The 11,470-nt window shown below is 50.8% G+C and overlaps 1 protein-coding gene across 1 annotated transcript in view; it reads left to right on the top strand.

Moving 5' to 3' along the window:
• Positions 1–228: 228 nt before the first annotated feature.
• Positions 229–11,470, top strand: part of C2CD2 (C2 calcium dependent domain containing 2) — a 35,966-nt gene continuing 24,724 nt past the window's right edge. The window contains 3 exon segments of the mRNA XM_084261343.1: positions 229–646; positions 648–656; positions 2,745–2,843. Of these exon segments, the coding sequence (XP_084117469.1) occupies positions 356–646; positions 648–656; positions 2,745–2,843 (399 nt within the window). The 5' untranslated portion in view covers positions 229–355.

Genomic DNA, 11,470 nt, shown 5'->3' with positions numbered 1-11,470 from the left:
CCGCCCCCCCTCCTCAGCCGCCGGGAGAGACGCGGGGCGGCCCAGCCCTGCCCCGCCGGCAGCATGCCAGCCCTGACGCCGCTCTCGTGGGCAGGCCCGCCACCGCCCATGCTGGGCAGGGGCCGGGGCCGCGGTCGGGCTTCCCCTCCCCTCGCCGCCCCGCCGGCAGGGGCGGGCCGGGCGGTGACTGCGCCGTGGGCGGGCGGTGCGGCGCGGCGCGTCCCGGGCAGCCGGCCGGACGCTGTGCCGCCGCCGCCGCTCCCGGCTCGGGCCCTGCGCGGGCTGCGGCTGCCCGGCCCCGCCGCCGTGCGCGCCTTGGTGGGGGCCGGTAGCGCGGCTCCCATTATGGTCAGCCATGGCGTGGCTGGCGGGCGGGCTGGCCGAGCTGCGCTGGTGCGCGCTGGTCGCCCTCTTCGTGGCGGCGCTGGCAACTCTGGCCGTCTACCTGGTGCAGTATGCGCTGCTGGCCCTGCGGCGGGGCCGGCCGCCGCCTCCGCCGCTGCCGCCGCCGCGGCGGGACGAGCTGCTGGAGGAAGGCAGCTCGGTGCTGGCCTGGGCGCTGTCGCTGGGCAGCTGGCGGCGGCAGTGGAGGCGAGCCTGGGTGGCGGCGCTCAACGCCGAGGCGGTGGCGCGGGCGGTGAGTGCCGGGGACGCAGGTGAGGGGCGGCGGGCGGGCCGGGAGGCGGGGGCCGCCCCACCGCAAGGGCCCGGCCGGGGAACTCCGGGCGGCGCCGTCGGCGGCTCCTGCGCGCCCGTCGGGCCGGGGGCCGCCGGGCCGTGGGGCGACTGGGCGGGGCGGGCGAGGGCAGCGTGCGGTGGTGCTGTGCCGGCGGGGACTCTGCCCGCCCGGAGCCGGGAGCGGCCGTAGGTACACCGAGACTTGGTCCGAAGAGGCGCGGGGGTGCCATCAGCACGCTGCTGACAGTGCCCGCCGGCGCGTTACTGCCCCTCCATGCGCACATGCGTGTGCGGGGATGTATTTACGCGTGTGTGCGCTTGATGGCTGCCTGGCAAGGATTTTGGGGAAGGAGCCGGGCGGAGTGGTGAAGCCCGGGGTGTGAGGGGCGCGGGCGGAAAGCCGTGACCCCCGCGTCCCCTGGCAGGGGCTCGAACCGCCGATAACATTGTTCGGGTGCGGGGAGGAGGAGGAGGAAACAATGGAAACTTCCTGCCCTGATCTGCGGCACGGGGCCTGCGGCCGGCCCTCCGGCAAGTAACTCCGGCCGTGCTGAGCCCCTGTGCCCTTCAGTGTGACGCTTGAGGGGTCGCGGCCTCCGCATAGCCGCGGGAGGCTGGGTCTCCCCGGGCGGTTCGCTTTGTAACCCGGGGCAGGTAAAGAAATGCACAAAACGTGGTCCCCCCCAGCCCAGCCCATCGTACCCTTCTTGCAGAGGGTGCTGCCTGGGATCCTGCTGGGTGATTCCTAGCGGTATGCCGGGGCCTGAGAGGCGAAGAGGCGAGATGAGGCCGTGGCAACCTAATTCCCTGGCCCCGAGGACCGAGCACCTCGTCACGTCGGTGCAGAACGCTGAAGCTAAACTGGCTGGGAAGCGGCGCCTGCCCAGCTCTCCGAATTTGTGTGCAGCCTTCTCCCTAGGTCTCGGTGGTTCGGATCCCAGCCTGCTCTCTTCTTGCCTGTCGGGGGACCAGGCTGGGGGAGAAGGAAGAGCAGGGCAATGGTGTGTGTGTGTGTGAAAGATAAGGAAAGCAGCTTAACACTGAGCAGGCGTCACCCTAAGTTAGGGCAGTCAAAAGAAAACGCCGCGCCTGCCCTTTCACGTGTCACAGCGTGGCGCAGCAAAGCCTGGTGCGTGCTGAGAAACGAAGGTTTGCCTTGTGCTCGTGGAAGGGGAGAGCCTTGACAGCCTGGCCACAGGTAGTGGGAACTGAAACTAGCTAGAAACAAGCAGCAGTTTCCTCGCTGCAGTCAGAGACCAAAGCTGCTCTGACAGGGACATGGACACCCTCCTCCCCTCCCCAGGAGAGCAGCGGAGCCCTCTCTTGTCATGACTTCCCTGTCTGGCACTGCAGCGTGGCGTGGCTCCCGCTGTCATATTCCCAAAATGATGTCAGCAGCGCGCTGTTAATGGAATTCCTGTGCGCAAAACAACTGGGGGTGAGGATGGGAGCAGCGCTGACCGCTCGGTGCGGGCAGCAGGTGGAGAATGCGGGTGCCAATGTCTCTGATGGTATGACCTCACTGCCAAAACAGGTATACACTGTCTTTTCTTGGCTGTCAGTATGAAGACTGAAAAGCTGTTGTTGCTGCTAGCCATCACACACATGAGGAACGATTGGGGAGGGGAAGGCTTCATTCCTTCCCTCTGCAAGATCATATTTGGGTTTTCTTAGTTTTGGCACAGCCTAGTGCATCTGTATTATTAGGCCAAACTGAAAACGCCTTTTAAAACTACAGCACCCATGACTCCTGACTGAGGTAGAGCGGTTTCACTGAACTGTGCCCCTGCTCACGGGCTCCACGCTGTGCTGAGTACCTCGATACTCTGCCACAGAGTAAGAGGAGTTATGATTAGGCCCATAGTTATGTCCTAAGAACAGGTTTCCAGGCTCTACCCTGTATTATGTAGCGAGGTGTCGTGCAATTAATACATACAATTTTGACATACATTTGCAATTCTGTCTCTGGCTCTTCCAGGAACTTCCCTGGCAGTGTGTTTTTATCACTCGTTTTAAAGCGATGGCTTCGTCACCTAACGATGCTTCTTTTATTTCTTCTTTCTTAGGATTCACAGTTGCTTACATTTGAGGAAGATGACCCACCAGAACCACTTGAGCTAGCAGTTAAAGAAGTTGTGAGTGTTGTAAAGTCAGCTCAAGAGAAGGTAAACTTCAGTTTTGTTGTGTTTCGGGGCACTTCTTGCAGGGAATGTGAACTTCTTCTTATAAGTTTTATTTGTCAGTACTTCCGTATGCTTGATCTGAGTTTGTCAGGGCTGGTGAGAGGCTGCCTCTCTAATGAACCTGCGCAGACTCTTTGAATTGATTCACTTCTTTGGCACGTTGTGGGCAGAACGTGCTCCGGGGCTTCTCCCGAATGAACAATAATCAGAGTTATGCCAAGTTTATGTGAACGTACAGCAGCCCTCTCCCCGCCACCCCCACCATCAGTAGAGTGGTTCCCCATCCTGTTGCTGAAGTGTGGGGTGGGGAATTCATGAAGAAGGAAAGGGACACTTCTCCTCTGGGACAGGAAAACATCTTTGTCTGCCTCTTGCTCTTTGTGTGGCTGATGACAGGTTTGCTTCCTAAGTCGTGGCTGGGTAAGGATTAGTGGAACAGCTGCAAAGTCCTGAGGGTGAAGTCTTGACTCCACTGAATCCTGTATTCAGTGAGGAGCAAATGGTCTCTTTCTTCCCCTCCCACCCCCTCCCCACGTACTGGGAAGTGGCTTTCCGTGTGCTTAGTGCATGTAAAATTAAGGCAGAATGTGACTCTTAGAACAGGGTAAAAATGTATGGATGCTTGTTAGCAATGATAGCTTCTGCACGTTCATCCCAGTGACTGTAACTACTAGTCACATCTGAACTGGTGCTCAGCTTTAGGCTAAGCTGATGCAAATCCTTAGTGTTTTTCTTGTTTTGCTTTGTTATTTTGGTTTGCTTGTCTGATTTAGATGTTAAGCAGCTCTACCATGATTCCTTTGAAAAGTATGCATGCTTATCTGCCTGGTACACGCAACTTATAGGCACACCCTGATTGATGGCAGCTCGGGATGGCCAACATCTGAAGTTGTTGGTGCACTTGTTCTCTTTCATTTTCTTTTTTTCATTTTCTTTTTTTTTTCCTTTTTTTTCCCTTTTTTTTTTCCTTTTATTTTTTTTTCCTTTTTTATCTCCCTCTACCAGTGATCCCTGCCCCAGCAGTGGGGCTGGAGACCCTGGATTTGGTAGGGCTGTGGAGTTGTCACTACTGTCGCTCCGTGCCACTGGAAGACACTGTGATGGGAACTTGTTGAGAGAGGGAACTGCTGGGTCTAGCAGTGGTGTGCCATGTAACGTGTGGAGCCACCAACTGAGATCCGCTACAGGTAAAAGCTAGCGACTACCAGCATACAAACCAGGTGTCTTGCAGTGCAGTGTCTAAAACACTGCTGGAGGGTGGGCAGGGCTGCAGATGTGTCTGCACAGGAGATGGCCAGGAGGTTTGAGCCAGCTGGTTGCCCTTGGCCGGTGTCAAAGTTCAGCAGGGGTGCGTGGGGCCGGCTCGGTGCTCAGAGAACCGTGCCTGTGGCTGGACCACAAGGAGAGCAGTGTCTCAGGGCTAGAACTCGTTTGGCATTGCCTATGTGCCAGAGCCAAGGCACGGTGCTGCAGCCCTGTATTTCCCTGAAGTCACGCTGTAGCACTGGGAAGGTCTCTGCTGCAGTTATCTGTTTAGATGTAGGTTTGTAGCAGTGAGGTAAGTTAGAGCCCGCGGTGCCCCGTGGGCACCTCAACCTGCTGTGGTTAACTGCAGCAGCAGAAGGCAGCGAGTGCTGTCTCCACAGCAGCCAAAGCCCAGGGAACTGCTGGCTGCTGTAGGGCCGTTCTTTTGCCTCTGCTACCTGTTGCTTTGCAATCCAGCACCCTCCCTCGTGCAGTCTCTGGTCCTTGTCTGACCTTGGGTTGAGCCATTTCAGGATGTTAATCGAGCTGTTATGCTGCACCCAGCAATCTAATGTGGTTTTGCAGCAGCTTAAACCAATATAAGCATATTTTAAAATGTATTGGATTAAAACAGGTTTGCTTACATAAACTGGGTCCTTCTGAACTGTCCCAAAACCCATTTCCATAATCTTGTGCACAGCTGCTGGAAAAATTTATCTGAATTACTATTTCTCCTTCAGTTAAGGTACAGCCAGAGTATTTATTTGGATTTCAGTGAATAATAAGCTTAAGAGTGGCACTCTGGTAGCCACGTTCTCCCCTTCCTTAAATGCATACCTTCCTCTAAACACCTCAGGAGTTCTCTTGTACAGTAATTGTCTCACATATTCCTCAGGTACTACCAAGGGTCCAAAGAGGGTGTTTTCTTCCTTCCCCCACACTGCTCTTCAAACTCTTAATCTTTACAGATGAAATTGAAATCTGCCTCTGCAGCCAGTCCAAACTCAGACTTCTGTTAGGTGCTTGTAACTCACCACTGGTGTGGCTGGCTCTGAACAGAGTTTGTGACCGTATGCTGCTTGTTTGTCGGTGTTGTAGCATCCCACGGAGCTCTGTGCTCGCCTGAGGCGTCAGCTGGCACAAGACTCTTTTACTGCAACCGGTTCAACACGCTGCTTTACTCCTGATCTGCATACAAAGAGCCTGTAGGCACCTTGGTTCAGCAGCCAGGGCTGCTTCACTTACCGCGTGTCGTTCCAAATACGTGTTTGACCTTGCATCAGGGAGCTTGCGGTCACCAAAGGAGGTGGAGGATTGAGGATGAGAGATCAAAATAGCAGTAAGCATGGGATGTGTAATGCTTGAATGCAGCTGTATGCTGTGGGAGCCCTCTGGTATGTCTTTTGTGGTGGGAGAAGTCCTCTTGGAGCACGCTCCGGTGATGGGCCTACCTGGTGCTGGGAAGGCCCACGTACAGTCTTGTACAATACGGGATTGCCAGCCAGGCTGTAATTATTATATTACTGCTGACAGCCCGATTTATGACCAGGCCACCCACTGGCACACGCGGTCCTTGGGTGTATACATGCTGTCCTTCCCTTGAAGGAGCTGAGAGGTGTAACGCTGGCGTCCGCGCCGCACTGCAGTGCCGCGGACGCGGCTGGGGAAGCTGCTGGTTGTGAGCTTGGCCAAAGCCGTTGTGACAGGGACAGAGCTGCTCTGTGGCTGAAGGTTACACCACGCTGCCTCTTGACAAAGCCTCTATTTATACGTCGCCTTCACTCCCATTTTGGGCCACAGCCTAAACATATAGAACGCAGCGGCCTGTTTTCATTGTGTGATGTTGGTTGTTTTGTTTTAATAAAGTAAACACTGGGAATAGTCTTACCTAATTCTGCCAACCTTCCCATTACTGCAGTCTATTTCCAGAGGCTTTGAACTTCACCACAACAAATAAGGCCAAAAAAAAAAAAAAAAAGATTCTCTCACTGGGAACTTGGCCCAGAGGGTTCATAATGAAGAGGCTACAACAGAAATCTCCCTTTCTTTTTTCCTGCTTCATGCTTAAATAGGAAGGAGTAAAATGCCCTCAGCATGCTATTCCCTTAATGAGTGATAATAAGTTGCTATACAAGGAGTGACTGTCCTGGATCACAACAGGCAGCAGCAAATACTAAAGCTTTGTGTTAATTTTTGTGTGATGAATCTTGCTGGGGGAAATGTTGGGGAGAAAGGAGGGCTGTTCTGCAGGCTTGTGAGGTCCCATTTTCTGTCGAGCAGTGCAGCATGCCCGCAGAGGCCTTTTTCACACACATGGCTGTCATAGCTTCATCTTGGTGTCACATCATTTGCAGCCACCCTGCCCTGACCATCATGTGTGGCTCTTACTGTCTTTCGAACTCCCTGTTCTGATTGAAAAGCTGTCCTGGAGCTTTGCTGCTTTAATTACTTGTTTTTGGTTTTGGTTTTTTTTTTTTTTTACAAGCCTAAAGAGACTCATGGCCCATGCAGCCTTTTTTCTTTTTTTTTTTTCTTTTTCCTCTTGTTTTAGTTTCAGTACTAGTGTAATTCTTTATCATCGATGTGTTTACTTTTCTTCCATGGTGTGCTGTCAGTAAATATATCGTGAAGGAACTATACTTCCTTCCAGTCTTTGTTTACCTTGGCTGAGTGAGTTATTACTTCAGATCTTGTCCTGTTCACTCCTGTGCACCCATTCCCTGCGGCAGCTCCAGTTAAATCCATTTTCTTAAACTTGATGGCTGAAGTGACACAGGGCAGGACAAGTGAGGTCTCACCATGCAATGAGAGTACTGCTTTGTGTCTAAGAGTGCTTTCTCAATGCATTTTAGGCTTCTGATCTGCCTCTCCTGTGGGTGCTTTGCACTGTGACTGACTTGATGCACCCAGGTCTCTCTTTGGTGTCCTTCCAGTGATAAGCTGCCCTCTGTACGAGAAGTACTCGTTGGTTCTCGTACACACACTCTGATGTTTTGCTGTGTGATATCCTAGTGCTTCCCTGCTTGCTTTCCTCAGCATCACACTTCCTTTCAGGTTTCTCCAGAGATCTTTTGGATGCTAACTGTGCTAGAAGGTTGATGATGCCTGACAGGCTTCTTTGTAACTTGCTTCCAGCTGTCACCTCACCATTGTGTCCTCTCCCTTTCAAACACATCCCCCTTCATCTGAATGATGTAGTACAAGCTGAATTATCACTAGGGTCTCCTTTGTTCCAGTAGTTGATAATCTGAAATAGAATTTAAATATATTTTTTCAGATATTTGTGCTGATAATTGTAGATACATCTACATGAAGTGTTGGAAGTGTTACGGCATCTGGAGCTCCGCAGAGCTGATCACCAGTCATTCCATCACTTGCCTTGCCTTCATCCTGATGTTTACCACTGTTTTAGAAAAATGTTGGGGTTCATCTCTTTACCATGTTGGCCAGAACCCCTTTTGATGCCAGGTCCTGATAATCGCCCCTGTCTGTGGCTGTGTTAGATGTTGCCTTTGTCTTCTCTCCTTCTGTTTGTCTGTCCCCCTTGGTAAACTGTCTGGGCAAAGAGGGAGGGAATGGTGAAGAAGCTATAGGGACCCTCTCCAGAAGCTAATGCATAGGCTCTGGTAGCCAAGGATGATGGTGTAACGATTCTTCTGAACAGCTGAGTGTTGACAGTGGAAAAGGAGAAGTTTCTGACTGGAAAATGTTCCTAGGGTGAGGTTTTAAGCTGAGCACACCAGCTGCCTGTGTGGCCATTGACAAGGTGAGTTTTCCATGCCAAAAGAAGAAAAAAAGCCTTCTCCTCAGAGTAGTACTCCAAAATAAACATAGGAAATGGTGTGGGTCCTAAATTTAATAGCATACTGGCCCCCACAGCTGAGATCAAGGCAGCTTTCACTGCAGAGCTGCCTCACAGTGTATGGTCATTTTCTTGTGGAAATGTTAAAGATTTGTATTACTTACAGACTACTGAGTAACCTTGAGTAACCTGCTCTTTCTGGGAATAAATACCAAATGCAGTAAAACCTATTTCTTTCCAGTAAAAAAAGCAATCAAGGCCTGTAATGTAAGGGTTTTACAAGCACATGTGATGCAGGGCATGCCTGGGGAAGGTGAAGAAGTCAGAGCTCTCCTCTCTCTGGGAGAGCTGTCAGAAATTTCCCCTGCAGTCATGGCCCTTGACTCTCCTTTGGCCAAGGAAGAGAGGACTAACTGTGTGTAGTTAGTAGTAGCTGTGTGTACTGCACAGATTGGTGGGGGTGCCAGTGCCTAAGCCCGAAACCTCAAGGCAAGAGGACACGGTGTGAGGAGCAAAGGCAGGCTGGTGCTCCTTGAGATGAAGAGACTTCTGCTGATACTTCAGGAAAGAAACTGAAATTTTGCAGCTCTGTCCAAATGAACCACAAAGGACAAAAGTAAAGACAGAGAGGGTGAAAGGCTTTAATAACCGTGGGTACACAAGTTTGGATACCTGAGTTGCTTAGAAAAATACTTACCTTACTCCAGCTTTAGTGCTTCCTCAGTCTCCTTTGTTCCAGTAGTCGATAATCTGAAACAGAATTTGAGGGTTTTTTAGAAGATATTTGTGCTAATAATTTTAGATACATATAAATGAGGTGTGTGGAAGTGTTACGGCATCTGGAGCTCGGCAGAGCAGAGCGCCAGTGTTGGGCTGACTGGGAACAGTGCCCAGCCAGGTCTGGGAGTTTTGCCATGTCCCCCGTAGCTGATGTTGGATGGTGGGCTGATGTGGTCGTGGACGACGTCAGAAGAGCAGAGGTGGTGGGGGAGGAAGCTGGAAGGTGTAGGGGAGACAGCAATAACAACCCTGGCATGGGCATCGAGTGCCAGGAGCCAGCTGAGTATGGGGAGTGATGGCAGAGGAGGTTCCTTCCCCTCAGTCCAAGCTTTGTTGTTTACTTGTGAACATCTATCATTCTTCTTTCTCCCCTGTGTTGACCAGAAAGGGGTGCTTTGCCTGGCCCTCCCTTCTCCTGCTTTTCATCTGTGTAGAGAAAATGAATTTGAGGAAGCAGGTTGGGTGAGGGCATGGAGGAAGAGCAGCCTAGCACAGGAAGCTTCAGTATTTTTCTTCATGTGGCTGTTGTGGGAAAATTGACCTACGTATTTCATCTGTGGTCTGTCAGAACCATTCATTACACTTGTAAGGGAATATCACTTGAAAAGGGAAGCAGCAGTTGCAGTCTCTTTCATTGACTTCTCACCACCTATGGCAGCATCTTAGATAAAAACAGAGTTGCTTTCTCTTCAAATCCCAGCCCAAAATTCTACTTCTCTGAGTAATCCATTATCCATCCTACTCCCAGAACAAAGGGATTCCCCTGATATAAAGATACATTATTTTCCATTAACGAACATGGACTCACTCCTTTTCCTGGTTGGATTCAAAGTTAGCAGACCTCTGTACCTGAAGACCACAGTTACTTTACTAAAAGTGAGATGAGAAGGGTCATAGGACTTGGTAGATATCTCTGGCAGAAAATTAATTAATTGGGGTGACTGTAAGCCCAAACCAGCAGGGTTTGGCTTCAAAACTAAAGGTACAAGTGTATATATAGTAAAAAAAAAAAAAAAAAAAAAGCAAACGGATTTAGCACCTCTCGACAAGGTGCAGAGAGAAGAGTGAAAGTTCCACCACCTGCAGTGTCTGTTTCCATCCCTAGAAGTAAACATGATTAAGAAAAAGTTGGCACATGAGCTCATCTACCCACTCTTCCTGCCACACTCCTATTTTTTCTTAATAATCAGCCATGGCAACCCTGGCTCTGAGACATCCAGAAATTCCAGACGAATGGCTCTGCATCACGTGTGCAGCAAGTCCAACTCGTTCTGAAGGCACCGAGCATCCTGGGCATGGGGGGATGAAGTGTGTGTGGAGGATAAACCACTGCATTTAGGGGATGCAACTGTCGGCACCTTTTGCATCAGACCTGTCCTTTCCCTTCCTCTGCCCTCTCAAGGGGGAAGAACCTATTTCATTTTGAAGTCTTTAAAGTGCCACCGTGCCAATCCGTTCTCTTGAATGGAAGGGGGTGATTCTGTGTTTGAACTCAACTGCAAGTGAAACAAGCAGCTAAGCTCTTTGCTCTTGTTATCTGTTAAAAATGTGTAAAAATCCTTTGTGTTACATCATAACCATGGGTGTTCGTGTTGATTATAGGGGATTAAGGGTCAGAAATCATTTCTGAAGTAATTTAGGCTTTGGGGCAAGGGGAGAGGTGAGGGAAGCTGAGTTGTCCACTTCTGAGCTATAATTTGCAGGCAACAAACCTGAGGAAGCAAATCTTGTTGGTTGTGAGTACAGTTGGGATTTTTATTTGTCATGTCCACCCCTCCCTTGCCTCTTTGTAATTAAGTCTCTACCTTAATGGATAAGCTCTTTACCCTTGATAATGCTCTGATGCTTCTTGAAATATATGCTGTAGAGCCCAGGGAGATGAAATATATGTAAGGAGAGACTGATAAGGATCTTCCAGAAGGTACATGATTCATTGTAAAGCCTTTAGCTTCCATTCCAGTGCCCATAAATGAAGCAGTAACCGTGCAAACATGATCTAATAGCATACGTGTAGCGTTTGCATCAGACAAATCTTGCAGCTAATTATTTGTCTATGCATTGCATTAACCTGGTTAACTTGGCCTGAATCACAGAATCACAGAGAGGTTTGGGTCAGAAGGCACCTCAAAGCCCATCTAGTTCCAACCCCCTGCCATGGGCAGGGACACCCTCCACCAGACCAGGCTGCCCAAGGCCCCATCTAACCTGGCCTTGAACACTGCCAGGGAGGGGTCAGCCACAGCTCCTCTGGGCAGCCTGTGCCAGGGCCTCACTGCCCTCACAGGGAAGGATTTCTTCCTAACATCTACCCTCTCTTGGAATGGCTCTGCAGTCCTTTCAGTAAATCAGAGGGGGACAAGTGACAAGCAGACCTGTTTGCTGAGTGAGCTTCTCTTCCTGTTGTACCGCGGGATTTCTGACTTACGTACCTGTGGTTTTCCGGTGCCGTCGGGTGCTTTCTGCACACTCCAGGAATTTTGCATGTCAGCTCCAGCACCTCAGCAGAGAGGGAGGAAAGGCCATTCGGTGCTTGTAAACTCATTGTGATGACAAGTTAAATTACTGCTTTTAAAAGTGGGGGAGTACATTCAGTGAAGTCTAGGGGCATACAAGCTTCCCAGACGTTTAGCTTCACCAAATTTCACAGCATTTCTTGGTTTGGGCAATGACTTGAATAAATTTTTAAAGGCTCCTGCTGCTTCCCACCACACTGGGAGCTGGAATTACTCACACAAAATTCTCTTCTGCAGCAGCAGGATTATGCCAGAGTTTCAAGTCTATA

This window comes from Gallinula chloropus (assembly GCF_964237585.1).
Source record: "Gallinula chloropus genome assembly, chromosome: 1".
Lineage (NCBI taxonomy): Eukaryota > Metazoa > Chordata > Aves > Gruiformes > Rallidae > Gallinula > Gallinula chloropus.
Note: the sequence above shows the minus strand (reverse complement) of the source record. Positions and strands in the feature narration are given on the sequence as shown.